The sequence below is a fragment of the Nematolebias whitei genome, chromosome 2, assembly GCF_014905685.2.
Source record: "Nematolebias whitei isolate Nwh7 chromosome 2, NemWhi1, whole genome shotgun sequence".
Taxonomy (NCBI): Eukaryota; Metazoa; Chordata; class Actinopteri; order Cyprinodontiformes; family Rivulidae; genus Nematolebias; species Nematolebias whitei.
In genome coordinates this window covers 61793367-61809484 of record NC_056499.1, presented here as the reverse complement: position 1 = coordinate 61809484, position 16118 = coordinate 61793367, and the positions used below count along the sequence as shown (strand labels likewise).

At 48.5% G+C, this 16118-nt stretch overlaps 1 protein-coding gene across 1 annotated transcript in view; it reads right to left on the bottom strand.

Annotated features, from left to right (window-relative positions):
- Window positions 1–16118, bottom strand: part of LOC119427565 (probable E3 ubiquitin-protein ligase HERC1) — a gene marked incomplete at its 5' end in the record, with an annotated part of 118997 nt that overhangs the window by 78110 nt on the left and 24769 nt on the right. Inside the window, 2 exon segments of the mRNA XM_037695202.1 lie at window positions 3158–3399; window positions 4208–4391. Coding sequence (XP_037551130.1) covers window positions 3158–3399; window positions 4208–4391 — 426 coding nt within the window.

The window sequence follows — 16118 nt, the reverse complement described above, 5'->3', positions numbered from 1 at the left end:
GGAGGAGATGTATGAAGGCAGCAGACCAAGAAGTGATTTAAAGATGAAAATATACCAGTGAGAGAGTCTGCGTGAAGTTAATGATGTCCAGTTAACCAGTGAATACAGGGTGCAGTGGTGGGTACGATAATCACAGCCAGTTATGAATCTTAGTGCACCATGATAGACAGCATCCAACATCTGCAGGGTTCTTGTAGGAGCGTTCATGTAAATAATGTCACCATAATCAATTGAGGGAAGGAAAGTCACAGATACAAGGCGTTTTCTAGCATTCAGGGTTAGACAGGATCTGTTTCTGAAAAAGAAACCCAGTTTAACTTTCAGTTTCTTTATCAAGTTTTCCACATGGAGCTTAAAAGAGAGATGTGAGTCGACCAAGATACCCAAATATTTATAGGAATCAACAAACTCAATGGGGACACCATTTGAGGATAAAATCGGAGGAAGAACTGCTGGGACCAACTTCCTATTTGAAAAAAGCATCCCTTTGGTTTTTTCGGCATTTAGGACAAGTTTGAGGTGAAACAAATCAGTCTGGATGATGTTGAATGCAGATTTCAAAAGCTGGAAAGCCTTAGCAACAGTTTTAGCTCGACAATAAACAACTGTGTCGTCAGCATAGAAATGTATGGATGCATTAGGGATGTTCTTACCTACATTATGTATATAGATTGTAAAGAGGGTGGGTCCTAAGACTGAGCCTTGTGGTACACCATTGTTGACTGTTAAATAACTGGAGGAAGTACCATTATGTTGAACACATTGCCTCCGGTCTGAAAGATAGTTAGAGAACCAACCAATGGTGTGATCTGAGAAACCGATTTCTGAGAGTTTATGACACAAGATGTTATGATCCACAGTGTCAAAAGCTTTAGACAGGTCTAAGAAAAGTGCAGCACAATAATCCTTAGCATCCAGTGCTTCAACAACATCATTAAGAACCTTCAGTGAAGCAGTGGTTGTGCTGTGTTGTTTCCTGAAACCGGATTGATGTGGAGGTAAGATGTTAAATGAGTCAAGGAAATGGCTGCAGCATACATTTTAATTGAGCTGAACGCCAGATTTCTGTCCATCAGCTGCTGCAGAAAAAACAGCACACCACCTAGTGGACATAAGATGGCCTCTACACCTTTCTCCATGCACCAACGCTGAAAAGCTGTCCGCTTTGATTTGTACAGCGCTGTGGTGGAAGCAGCATGTGAGTCTTGGATTGTGTGCACCACTTCCCGAGAGAGGCCCATCTTCTATAAGCAGATCCGCTCAGCGGCCAAACCCAAAGGTGCTGGCCTATTTCTGGGTGACTCCTGATCGCTCCGCCTGCCTGGAGTAGAGCATCGTCCCTCCACGGCAGTTTCCACGGTTGACCGATAACAGACGTCGTAGGTTTGGGAACCACGGGGCGCTCACGCGCTCGGGGGCTACCAGAATGGCTGACAGTTCTTCCTCCCGAACTTGATTCAGAAACGGTGATATTAGAGGGACTGGAGGAAATGCGTAAAAGAGCATTTTGGGCCACGGGCTGTGGGCAAAAGCGTCTACTCCTAACGGTGGGTCGTCCCATGGGCTCAGTGAGAACCATAATTGACACTGGGTGTTCTCCCGTGTGGCAAACAGATCTACTGTTGCTCTGCCAAACCTGTTCCAAATTCGAGAAATCAGCTCGGGATAGAGACTCCAGTCCTCATGGCGTGGACCGCCCCTGGACAATATGTCCGCTCCTCTGTTCAGGACGCTGGGGATGTACACTGCTCTGATGGAGAGCAGGTTTTTGTGTGCCCAACACAGCAGCTGCCTCGCAATGCTTAAGATTTGGGCTGAGCGCACGCACCCCTGCCAGTTTAAGTAAGCTGCAGTCACTTTGTTGTCTGTGTGGATCATAACATGTTGACTCCGCAACAGGGGAGCAAAATGCTGAATCACATTCAAAACCGTGAGACATTCCAAAACGTTTATATGAACTGATGTGTGAGGTGGCCACAGCACCCCCACCACCTGAGACAGGCACGTTCCTCCCCAGCCTGACATGGACGCGTCTGTGAAAACTGAGACGTGATGTAGGTCTGCTGATAGGAACTCCCTCCGACAGAGTGAGAGGGTTTACCCAGTGCTTCAGGTCGATTCCCACAGAGGGGGGAACAGAGATCATCCGCCTCTTCTGACGTACCGGATCTATACGCAGACGAGCGAACCACCTCTGAAGATGTCTCATGTGGAGTAAGCCCAGCGGAACCACAGCGTGAGCTGACGACATCTTTCCCAACAGTTTCATGATGGAGACAACCATTACTACTCTGTCAGGTTTTACGCGGCAGAGCTGGTCCTTTAGAGCTTCGGCTCTCGTCTGTGATAAACGGGCCCTCTTAGTGATTAAGTTTAGCTCCACTCCCAGATAAACGATCATCTGGGCCGGGAGAACTGAACTGTTCTCCCAGTTTATGGCGAAACCCAGGTTTAACAGGTGTGACTTCAGCGCTTTGGTTTGTGCAGCTGCTTCCTGCCTGGATCGGGTCAGCAGCAGCAGATCATCCAGGTAAAACAAGATTCTCATCCCTGCTCTGTGTAGCGGCTGCAGAGCCGTCTCCACGCATTTTGAAAACGTATGTGGTGCGAGAGAATAGCCGAACGGGAGCCTGTTGTACTGGTACTGGGTCCCTTGGAAGGAGAAGCGCAGGAACTTTCTGGGTTTTGGAATGATTGGAATGTGAAAATAGGCGTCTTTTAGATCTATGGAGGTAAACCAGTCGTTCTAGTGAATGTTGTCCAACAGCTGTCTGTTTGTCAGCATGTGGAATTGTCTCTCCATGATCGACTCGTTGAATACGGATAAGTCCAAAATTGGTCTCGTTCCTCCGGTCCTTTTAGGAACTAGGAAGTAACGTGAGTAAAACCCTGTCTTTTCTTCTCCGTTGGGAACCCTGGAAATTACATTTTTTATCAGTGATTCCTGAACTTCTGCGTGGAGAGACGAGTTCTGTTCTGGAGATGACAGAACCGTCTCTATAATCCCTCTGAACGGTGGGGGTTGAGCTGTGAACTGCAGCGTGTAACCTCTGCTGATCAGATGGTCCATCCATCTGTCTAGGGAGCACACTCGCTGCCACTCTGCGTAACGCTCGGGGAGCGGGCACGCGTTTTTGTGTTGTGTCATGTCCTTTACGGACGTCAGCCAAGTCAAAGCCCCCACCGCCGTCATATGCTCTGGAGATGCTCTCCGAGCGACACATGAGGGGGCCTCGCTGAAAGGGCTCTGGGAACGCCTCTGTGCTGTGCTCAGGCTGCGGGCTCACATTAGAGTTGATGTGAGCTGACACGCACTGAGGAGAGGCGTGAGCACCTTTAGAAATGCAGCGCCGTTTGGGTGGAGACTGCAGCTGTCGTGGGGAAACGCGTTTGTTCCCGCTGTGGTCAGAAAAATCAGAACACACACAACCTGGGCTGAGAGCGAGGTTTTCTTCTGGACTCGGTCTGCTGAGAAGAATCATTTTTAGCTGCTGTGTCAAGCGAGCATTTTGTGTGGTTTCTCGAGCTGCGGTGACTTTTAAAAACCTGTTTTGAGGTTACAGGCTCGTTTTGTGTGGAAGATGTGTGAAGAGAAGCCGCTGTGAGATCATTCGATCTGACAGTCAGGCTGGAATCAGACACTTTATTCTCTGAATGATGTTTTCGTTTTATTTTAAAACTTATATCATCATTACACACACACATGTCCTACGCAAGGAGTCATTTCTTATATTTTCTCCCCGTGAGCCCTGCGATTGGTTGTTCTAGGGCGGTGCCTGTTGGCGGTCTCTGGGGAAATGCTGAGCCACTGGTTGCCGTGATGAGAAGGACTGTTCTCTGGCGGGAGGGGGCGGCGGCGGCGGCGGCGGAGCGGGGCGGGGCGGGAGGACCCTGCTGCAGCTGTGGAACGTCTATGCTGCTGCCTCTGGCCACGACGATCTCTCCATCGCGGGGGGGGGGGGGGGGGGTTGTTGTTGGAGGGGTCCGGAGGTGATGCACAGTCTCCGACACCTCCTCCGACTTCTTTGATTTTTCAAGCATGGCCTTGAAATTGGCCCTGAACAGTGCGTTCGTCATGATGGGGCCCTCAAGCAGATCTTTCTGCAGTTTCTCCGGCAAGGAGGGGGAGTGTCGGTGCCAGGTGGACCTCTGGATCATTGTCATCCAGGCGGTGATGTGAGACAGGCAGACAGCAGAGGAGGTGCACAGGTTGAGGATGACATCAGACGCTTTGCAGAGCGAGCTCCTCATCTCCTCAGGCAGGTCTGTGTCCTCCAGCCTTTTGGAGATGCTGTAGACAAGCAGGTCGACATTGTTGTTCACTGTGGCCACCTGGAAAGCACACTGGTGGGCTTGGTTGGAGAGCAACATCACCGTCTGGTCGTGTCTCCCTGGAGGGACAGGACGCTGATCCAACTTGGACACTTTTGCCCTGAGTGCTTCCACCAGACTTGGCTCCAGGGGGGGTACCGAGGGAAAATTCCGCTCAGTAAACCCCTCCACTCTGGTGATGGGAACGAAGGTGGAGACAGGCGCCTTCAGCCTACCCAGTCTGGCTGCAGCCTCGTTCCAGTAGGACATCACTGCTGGGAAACGAGGCCAGATGGGGTCAGGGCGGCGAGCTGGGGTGAAGCCAAACATTCCTGCTAGATCATCCGATCTGGGCGGGGGGAGGAGAGGGACGGAAAGTCCCTTTGTGTAAGCCGCATCCTGGATTATGCCAGGCAGCTCCGAGAGGAGGGCACCGACGGCTGGGAGCGGTGTGTTTGCTGATGCGGAAAGGCCCGGGTGGGGGGTGAGCATCTGCCCAACCCCCCCGTTCCAACACTACGCTATCCAGGAGGGAATGAGCAGCGGGGCTGCTGCTGACGTCGCCTTTCCTGGAGGAATCATCCGATTCACTCTGTGACTCGGCGTCAAAAAAGCCGATGGCGTTGTCCAGCGAACAGTCCCCGACACAGAGGGGCACTCCTCGATGTTAGCCTTGAACAAGTCTGCTCGCCTCTGCCTCTCCTCAGGAGGGAGGAGGTCACAGAGAAGGCAGGAGGAGGTGAGGTCGGTGTGGCAAAGACCCAGGCATCCTTCACAGATGTCATGCCGGTTGAAGCTCAGCATGTAGCCGGTCTTGCAGGATGGGCACAGGCGGATTGTGTTGGTGCTGGATATCGCGTTCTTGTTTTGAAAATCAGTGCTGGTTTCTTGCTGAAGAAAAATGGGAGCTGATTACCCACTCTCAATGTAATTTATACGGACTGGGTGAAGCCCACACAACAGGTGGGCGTGGACTAAAGTTTTCAGTGCTACGCTTCGCGTGACGGGATGAAACCCACCAGCGTTCATATGCAGGGGAACAGCGGTATAGCACAATAATGATTACACTCGATTACAAAGAGATTACATGATGAATAATTTTCACTTCTTAGTTCCTTTTCCAGTTGTTGACCTTTTTTGGGCAAGGTAGATTCCCGTTCCTGTGGATGGGCGTGAGACGGGCTCTTGAACTCCTCTCTGCTCAGCTTGGGACTCCTTTTGGTCTGGCCAGCCACGCCCGGTCTCACTCAAGAACACAAGTACCCACACAGTTTACCTACTCTCTCTACCTGACCCAACACATTATTTCTCATCACAAAGAAGACCCTTCTACAACTCTGAGCAACCAGATTTATAACATAATTGATTTTTCTGCCTGTCCATTCATACACCGCTGTTTTAATTTGAGATAAGGTTTTATTAAGGACTAATTTTGAGGAACGTCCCCTTACCATGTTTTCTGAATTTAGTAAGAGGCAAATTTCCCCATCTCTCTCTCGGATGTGGGCCGTTCCTGGTCCTCGATCTGGTTGAAATTGAAAAAAAAGGATTTTAGGAATAATCCGGGCTGATGGGTTGATGAATAGTTCCAAAAGGAAGCGTATTCCAACGGATTTCACCCTAGTCCTTCTCCAACAGAGACCGTCCAAAATTGCCCTATTAATCCACAATTCGTCTAGAGGTCCTCCGGGTCTTGTCCTGAGCTCCCTCGCTCGTGAAGTGGATCCCCAAAACAGCAGAGTTTTCACTGAAACTTTTGTTTATATAGCCTGAGATTTTTGACTGACATCTCCAGACCAGTCACCCCATCAGGCTAATCCATCCCTTTTGGGTTGGACCTTGGTCCGAATTTATAGGCCTCTTATGAGGTTTTGCCAGTCACTCCTAATGCATATTAAAATCTGGGTGTATTTTGTTCAATAATGCTCAGTCATTCTGCGTTGTCCTATTCTGATTCGCCCAGAGTTGGTTCAGGGACTTCCCCATTGAGCAATACCCTAGCTTGTGTAATTCTTTTCCAGAACATTCGTGAAGCTACAGGTTTTCTCTTTCAACAATCATCATGAACAAGCTTAAAAACAGATTACATTCTAAAATCATAATGTTTACATTTTAAAATCACAAGGTTTATAATATCACTTGATTATTTAATTGTCTATTGATTTTTTATAAACACATATTTCTCATTTATCTGAAACTGGTAATTTTTATTAAAAAGAAAAACATTTTCTGCTTCTGCTGTTCTCTCTGCGCATGTGTGTCTCCTAGTGAGCCTGTGCGTGTGTGCGTCTTAGTGAGCCTGTGTAGTTGTGTGTCATATACATTCGTGCTTATGGGGTGTGTGAGTGTATGTGTGGCTCTACACATGGTTTTGATTATTCAAGGCTTCGAGGCCTACAAGCAGCGCATGAAACAAGCAGAATAACACAGAATAACATGTCTTGACTTGCCTGTTCCCTATAGGAGCAGGCTGAAGTCAGCACATCTTTGACAATGTGAATATTTCTAGATTTATCACCACAGTAATAGTGTTACACACATTAGTAGTTGTAAACACTCAAAATAATACATGTTGGTTTAGTGCTTACATTTTACCAAAACATTTAAGGAGTAAACATTTTTAATAATCACTTTAAAAGTTACAAATATTGTCTTTGGTGCCTGTTTGTTTTCTAAATATATTTGTGTGTGTGAATGACAGGCATTAACATAAAACACTTTGTAGAACGGTGCTTTATGAAGTTCAGTCCATTTCCTTCTATCAGTTGACCCGCAGTTCTGCCACAGCAAATATGGCGGCCGCTCCGACATACCGCCGCAACGTGCCAGCCCCGCTGGCCAGCCCACTCAACGAGGTGTCTACTAAAACTGCCTCACCAGTTCTCTGTTGTGAATGCCCTGGAGAAAGGTCAGAGGAGCTTTGCTAATGAACCAATAATGATGAATGATTGTTTGAAATGTGTTTAACAGGTTAACTCAAAAAACGCTGATCTGACTCCAATCCACCCATTATTCCCACCCGCCAAAAGCAATTTTTACCTGCAAAATCAGAATGAAAACCACCCAATTGGCAGTAAACCACCCAATCTGGCAACACTGACAGAAAAGATGCACAATTCCAAACAGAATGTACAGCTCTTGTTGTACAAGAATCAACCACCGGATGGCGGTCCATAGACGTTGTCTTGCTTTTAAACACACACACACTGCTGATCCTCATAGGTCTTCATGATAACACCCTCTCTGGCCCATGGTTACTCTACTAAATAACCTACAACCTACTGAATGAAAACAAACTTGACTAAAAACAGACTACCGGTAATCACTGGAGGGACCAGTGCAAAACACCTACGGTAACCGAAATTATTTAAAAAAATGAACATACTGGTAAATTTTACCCACAATTCCTACTTGAGGCCATGTGACCAGCAGTCAACCACAGCAGAAAACGTACCAGTAACATACACAAATACATTGTTCATTGACATTGTAAATGTTCATTAAATTACTGCCATTGATTTTTATTCTTAAGCACTTTGATAACAAAGTTTGTGAACAATGCCTTTAACACGACTGGTTAAAAAAATTCAGATGGAATTTTCTATTGTCCATGCTTGAGTGAAAAATGAAACTGTTTCCTCGTAGTCTGGAGAGAGCTGCTGACGAGTTGTTCATGCCCTGATGGACAGTCCTTTTCATCTCATAAATCTGAGACACCACAATGGTCCACAAAAGGCTTTCAGTCGGATCTGCACGGTAGAAACCGTTGGTTACGTACTGTAACCCCAGATTCTATGAGTATAAGTGTAGCCCTTTAAAGCTGTCACTTGGTGGGTTTATCCCGTTATGCGTAGCATTGCACTGAAAAAATTTAGTCCACGCCCACCTGCTGTGTGGGCCCTACCCGGTCCGTATAAATTACGTTAAGAGCGGGAAATCGGCTCCCAAAATAGCTTTTTCTTCAGCCATTTAGGAGCCAGTGAGGCCCGACGCTTAAAGGGCTACGCTTATACTCATAGAATCTGGGGTTACAGTACGTAACCAACGTTCTATGTCGTATAAGCTTCGCCCTTTAAGGCCTTCGCTTGGTGGGTTAAGGGCGAAGCAGATGTGGTCCTCGCCTCACTGGGTCCATTCGAACACCGTATGAAGCAGAAGCTTGCCCAAAAAACGCCTTGTCACTCAGCTCCCCATGTGTGTAATTACGCATTGCGTAATTATGTGAGCCATGCACAGACGCATGTTGTGTAACTATGCATTCATGGCTGAACAGTATAGACAGATTAATAATAACAAATGAACTGATTATTAATCAAATGAACTGATTGGTAACAATAGTCATGAACTGATTAGTGACAATAGAACCAAAATAACAGGCACAACTTGTGACTGATAATACATCTCACACTGTAAAGCATGCAGACAGATGTGAGCTTAAACAGAGTTCCATGAAAACAACAATATTCATTCTGTTAGAGCACTAAGGACAGAATGTGTCATGGAACGGGCCGTCACATCACGTAGATAAAAACGAATGAATGAGCAGGGTGTTGACCACGTGGCCGCAGTGCAAATGTCCTGCATTGTCATATCATTATGCAAGGCAGTCGAAGATGCGATACCCCTGTTCGAGTGCGCCCTGAGGTTGACAGGAGGCTCTAAATCTGAAGATCTGTAGGCTTCAGAAATGGCCTCACACAGCCAGTGTGACAAGCGCTGGGTGGATAATGGGCGACCTGCAGATGCATCTCTATAATGCACAAACAAATGTTGAGTTTGGCGCATTACAGCTGTGCGTGCTATGTAACACGTCAACGCCCGCACCGGACAGAGAAGATGGAAAGATGCTTCTTCTTCTGATTTGTGGGGGGGAGGGAAAAACCCCTCCAACGATATCGCTCTTGATTTAAAAGAGCTCGTGATGTTTTTAGGCATAAAAGCTGGGTTTGGTCTTAAATCAGCTGAGCTGCTGTCAGCCTGAATTCTAAGACATGACGGAATGACAGAGAGGGCAGATAAATCACTCACCCTCTTAGCGGATGTTAAAGCCAGCAGCAGGGCTGTTTAAAGAGACAAGAATTTAATTTGAACCTGATCCAGAGGCTCAAATGGAGCTTTGATCAGGGCTCGCAGGACCAGCGTTAAATCCCACTGTGGAACAAGTGGGCGTGAAACAGGCCTGCGTCTCTGTACACCTTTTAGAAAACGCTTCATCAGCGGATGATTAAAAGCTGTTCTGTCTCCGAACGCTTCGTGACAGGAAGAGATGGCTGCAGCGTACGTTTTAATTGTGCTGAATGCCAACTTCCTGTCCATCAGCTGTTGTAGAAAAGACAGCACGCCGCCTAATGGACATGAGGTGGCCTCTACACCTTTCTCTGTACACCAGCGCTGAAAAACTGTCCACTTTGATGTGTACAGCGCTGTGGTAGATGCAGCACGTGAATCCTGGATTGTACGCACTACATCCTGTGTGAGACCCATCCTCTCTAAGCGGAGCTGCTCAGCGGCCAGACCCACGGGTGCTGGCCTATTTCTAGGTAACTCCTGATCGCTCCTCCTGCCTGGAAGAGAGCGTCCTCCCTCCACGGCAGTTTCCACGGGTGCCCCGAATGTAGACATTGCAGGACTGGGAACCATGGTGCGTTCACGCGCTCGGGGGCCACCAGGAGAGCTGTCAATCCCTCCTCCTGAACTCGGTTCAGGAACCGTAAAATCAGAGGAGGTGGAGGAAACGCGTACAGAAGCGTTTTGGGCCATGGGCTGTGGGCAAATGCATCCACCCCCAGCGGTGGTTCGTCTCGCGGGCTCAGGGAAAACCATAGTTGACACTGAGGGTTCTCTCGTGTCGCAAACAGGTCCACAGCTGCTTTGCCAAATTTCTGCCACGTCTGAGTCATCAGGTCTGGATGGAGAGTCCAGTCCCCGTGACGTGGGCCGCCCCTGGACATCACATCTGCCCCTTTGTTCAGAACACCGGGTATGTAAACTGCTCTGATGGAGAGCAGATTTTGGTGAGCCCAACACAGTAGCTTTCGCGCAATGTATAACATCTGGGCTGAGTGCACCCCCCTCCCCCTGCCGGTTTATGTACACAGCAGTCACCTTGTTGTCTGTGTGAATCAACACATGTTGATTCTGTAGCACGGGAGCAAAGTGTTGAATCATGTTCAGCACCGTGCGACATTCCAAAACATTTATGTGAGCTGATGTGTGATGGGGCCACAGTGCCCCTACTGTTTGAGATAGGCATGTCCCCCCCCAGCCTGACAGCGACGCGTCCATGAAGACTGACACGTGTGACGTGGGTCTGCTGACGGGGGCTCCCTCCGACAGAACCAGGGTGTTTCCCCAGTGTCGGAGGTCTGCCCTCACGGAGGGAGGAACAGTGATCATCCGTCTCTTTTGTTTTACTGGATCCACACGCAGACGCACAAACCACCTCTGGCGACGTCTCATGTGTAATAAACCCAGCGGGACCACTGTGTGAGCTGATGACATCATTCCTAACAGCTTCATGACAGGGACAGCTGTTACCACTCTGCCAGGTCTTACGTGGCGGAGCTGGTCTTTTAAAGTGTCGATTCTCTTTTGTGATAAACGAGCCTTTGTGGTGGTTGAATTTAACTCCATTCCCAGATAAACAATTGTCTGGACCGGGAAAATCGAACTTTTCTTACAATTTATGGCGAAGCCCAGATTTGACAGGTGTGATGTCAACACCTGAGCCTGCATCACTGCTTCCTGTCTGGAGCGTGACAGCAGCAGCAGGTCGTCCAGGTAAAACAAAACTCTCATCCCTGCTCTGTGTAATGGATGCAGGGCTGTCTCCACACACTTTGAGAACGTATGAGGCGCCAGGGAATACCCGAACGGCAGCCTGTTGTACTGATACTTCATCCCCTGAAAGGAGAAACGCAGGAATTTTCTGTGTTTTGGGATGATCGGTATGTGACAATAAGCATCTTTTAGGTAAACGGAAAACAAACCAGTCATTTCTCTGGATGTTGTCCAACAGCTCTTTGGTTGTCAACATGTGAAACGGTCTGTCCACGATCGCCTTGTTGAAAGCTGACAGATCCAAAATCGGTCTCATCCCTCCAGTCCGTTTGGGAACCATGGAGTAACGTGAGTAAAACCCTGTGTTTTCCTCTCTGTTGGGAACCCTGGAGGTTACTTCTTTTATCAGAAGCTCTTGGACTTTTGCATTTAGGGATGAGATTTGGTCTGGTGATGACAGGACCGTCTCTAAAACTCCTCCGAACGGAGGGGGTCGGGTTGCAAACTGCAACGTGTAACCTTTGCATAACACCCTGTCCATCCATCTGTCCGGCGAGCATGTTTTTAGCCACTCCGCGTAACGTTCGTGGAGTGGACGTGCGTTTAAGTGATGCGTGATGTTTTGAACGGATGCCATCCAGTCCGCCGCCCCGACCGTCGTCATGTGTCGCGGGGATGTTTTCCGCGTGACCCAAGGCGAGGCTTCCTCGAAAAGGCTCGGAACGCGCCAGTGCGCTGCGTTCGGACCGCGGACCAACCTTCATGGACAGGTGGGCCAGTGTGTGCTGAGGCGAAGCGTATGACAACTGATGACGCCGTGGGGCTTCGCGTTCGACGTCGCTGTGCGAACGTTGAGAGGCGGAGAGCGTGACTTCATCTACGCCGTGCTGTTGGAGTGAAGGCTGCGAGCCCCGCGGGAGCACACGTTTTCTCTGGAGGGATGCGCGCCGCTCTCGCTGGAGGGACGCGCGCCGCTCTCGCTGGAAGCGAGACTCGTCACCGGGTTCGTTCAGCTGTCTCATGCTTATGCTGCCGTGAGCGGCCGAGCGGTGAGACGCGGTGGGAAAAGGCTGCCCGCGTCGCGGCCGCACGCGTTTGCTTCGGTGAGGTGTGTGTTGCTCTTGCTGAGAACGAGGACCTTCACCGGACCCAGTCTGCAGTCCCACATTTATGCCGATGTGAGCCGGTGAGCGCCGGGGAGTTGTGTGTGCACCATCATCAACGCAGCGCCGTTTGGATGAAGGCTGTTTGCATCGCATGAGTGCGCGTTTGACACCGCTTGGGTGAGGATCGTGCAGCTCGGGTTGACAACGAGTTATTTCGCTTACCATCGTGTCGTGTGAGCGTCTCGTCATGTCTTGGAGCGACGGGGAGTTTAAAAAACCTTTATTTAAGGACACCGGCTCGTTATGTGTGGAGGATGTGTGCGCAGCCGCTGTGAGTTCATCCGAGCTTACAGACTGGCTAGAAACAGACACTTTGATCATTGAATGATGATTTATTTCAACTTTCGTGTCACTTTTACACACACCCTCCGCAGACCGTCATTTTTTAAATCTTCTCCCCCGTGAGCTCTGCGATTTGTTTGCCCAGAGCGCTGTCTGCAGGCGATCTATGGGGAAACGCTGAACTGCTGGTTGCCGGGATGAAGAGGGCTGGTCTCGGACGGGCGGGGCTGGTGGTGGAGCTGAGCGAGACGACGCCGCGGCGGCCGTGGAACGTCGTAGTTTCTGCCTCTGCTCACGACGGTCTCTCCAGCGGGCCGGGGGGCGGGATGAGCCACGCGGCTTGATGAGATGGCGCACAGCCTCTGACACCTCCTCTGACTGCTTCGAGTTCGCCAGCATGGCTTTGAAGTTGGTCCCGAACAGCGCGTCCGCCGTGATGGGGCCCTCCATCAGGTCTTTGTGCAGTTTCTCCGGCAGCGAGGGGGAGTGACGGAGGCAGGTGGATCGTTTAATCATCGTCATCCACGCTGCAATCCTGGACAGGCAAACCGTAGAAGAGGCACACATATTGAGGATGGCTTCGGCTGCCTTACAAAGGGAGCTCTTGGTCTCCTCAGGCAGGTCTGCGGCCTCCAGCCTCTTGGACACGCTATATGCTAGCAGCACCACGTTGTTGTTAGCTGCGGCTGCCTGAAAAGCACATTGATGGGCTCGATTGGAGAGCGTGGTCACCGTCTGGTCGTGTTTCCCAGGAGGAACGGGACACTGCTCCAACCTGGACAGCTTCGCTCCGAAAGCTTCCGCGAGGCTCGGCTCAAGGGGGGGGTTCCGAGGGACAGCCCAGCTCGGTGAACCCCTCCACTCTGGTGATGGGTGCGGACTGTGGAGACCGGCTCCCCCAATCTACCAGGAAAGAACCGTCTGTGGCCTCGCCCGTAGGACGTCCTGATGGAACACAAGGCCATATGGATCAAGACGGTGAGCCGGAATGGAACCCAGTAAACAACCTTTCTGACGGATCATCCGAACTGGCGGGAAAAGGCGTGGGACGTAGAAAAGGGGTCCCTTCATGTCAGCCGCCTCCTGGGTTACGCCGGGCAACCCCTGAGGGCGCCGTCGGCTGGGAGCGGTGTGATTGCCGATGCAAAACGAGGTGGGATGGGGTGAGCATTCACTCAGCCCCCCTCCACCGACACTACACTCTCCAGGAGGGAATGAGCAGCGGGGGGCTGCAGCTGAGTGCCGCCTGTCCCGGAGGAACCATCCAATTCGCTCCTAGGGTCGGCGATAAGAGGAAAATTACAAGATGGCGTTGTCCAGCGTGTAGTGACCCGTCACTGAGAAATATTCCTCGGCGCTTACCTTGAAATAAGATTGCTCGTCAGCTTCTCCTCGGGGAGGAGAACTCACTGGACGACCAGAGGTCGACTGCCGGGCCAAGCATCCTTAACAAAGGTTGGTCATCTACACAACTTTCCTTCTTCGTTCTTCTGACAGTGCTATAGCTCGCTGAAAAAAAAATGGGAGCCGATTTCCCGCTCTTAACGTAATTTATACGGACCCGGTAGGGCTCACACAGCAGGTGGGCGTGGACTAAATTTTTTCAGTGCAATGCTCCGCATAACGGGATAAACCCACCAAGCGACAGCCTTAAAGGGCGAAGCTTATACGAAATAGAACGTCATCTCTGTCTCTGTCTGCTTGGTGTTCATATGGCCATATGGGGGGGATTATGGGTAAAATATATGTTCATTCTTAATGTTAGTTTGAAATTCTTGGCTCCTTTACCATTGTTTTATAGTGATTAGTCTGTTCATCATAGCCTATGTAGTGTATTATTTCATTATGTGTCAGTCCATTCAGTAGCATATTGTAACCATGAGTACGTGTCATGAATAGCTGTGGTGTTCACTCTGTCAGTGTTACAAAGACACACCCCCAACAGAGGTCTGTCTTGGGCAGCTATATGAGTGCCCAGGTGAGCCAAAGTAAAATATTTTTTGGCGGCAGGAAGCTCGTTAGCCTGTCAAAATAAAATACACACAAAAAAAAAAAACACACCAAAAAACCAAACAAAAAACATAAATTAGCCACAGCATTGCAAAAGCCATGGGGTTTAAAGTCTGTGAAAATAGTAGTGGTTTAGACACCGGCAATTACAGTAAACAAAGAAACACCTTTCTTGCTCATTGTTAAACAGTCAGTCTCGTATGGTGAAGGTCTAATTAGTATTAACCGCAGCTGCGTATTGTTTTTCAATGCAGAGAACTAAAGATTTCACACAAACAATGTATTTCATTGAGGACGACAAAGATAACGTTACTAACACTGATATATTTTACCTCTACATTAGATTTATTGTTCTGGATAAAGTTTTACAAGCCTATGCTAGGTTATCTAAACATTAGTTTGCTAACTTGAGAGGCACATATCTAATGACAAGCGAGTTGGAGGATTGAAGAGAATTTATTATTGTTGATTTTTTTATTTTACAGATCAGTTAAATAAACTTACCATGCTCTGATCAGCAAAATACACACTACGCAGTATTATTGCTCGCTGCTTTGGCTGTGCTGTCAAGTATATGCAGCAAGGCCATGACTTGAAAGTACAGTGGTCCCTCGTTTATCACGGGTGTTACGGACCATGTCCCCCCACAATAAGTGAAAAACAGCAAAGAAGAGAGACAGTAGTCCAAGTTCAAGTTCAGTAAAGTTTGTCATGACATGTGCCAGGCTGTAATCTCACTCATCACCTGTTCCTCCCAATCTCCCTCCTTAAATAAAAAATTTAAATTTAAATACTGTAACATTTTAAATAAACAATCCATGCAGCATGGATTGTTTATTTAAAATGTTACAGTATTTAAATTTAAATTGTAGAGAAGAGAAGTGCAGCAGGACATGACAGGATGTCACACAGCTTCAGCTCTGCAGCACGGAGCAGAAACTTCTGGATCAATGACACTGAAACAACTGAACATAGAAGATCTAAAATAATTAAAAATAACTTTTAACACTTTTATATTTTACGATTATGATGATTTTACGATGTGACATACTTTGAATTTTAAGTTTGAAGACAACAGTCGATCGGTGCATCTGGACAGCAAAGGGTTAACCCTTCATAAAGCTGCTGCAGGACAAATGTGTGGCAGAGATGGAGATCAGCTGATCAGTTGTAGGAGGGAGCTTCTCCTGCACTTGTGGTCTGCACACATGGTGCATAATCATTTAAAATAATATATTTTATATAAACAATCCATGGCTCATCCATCAATCAGACAATTGTGTCATGTCCAATCTGAAAAACTGCGATATAGCGAATCCATGTTAAATGAACCATGAAGCAGCGAGGGACTACAGTAGTCTGCATGCGTTCCCTGCTGGATGCATTTTACAATTATGCCATTTGCACGTAAAAACATGGGTTGTTCAAAGCATTTTAGGGGTGAAAATTAGAAGTGTTTATATTGGTGCACAATGGGACAATTATGACCAATACATGCACAAATGCCTATATTGTCCCAAAATATCGACCATATGGGTCGGGCTCTAGTTATAATCATTAGAACTTTAA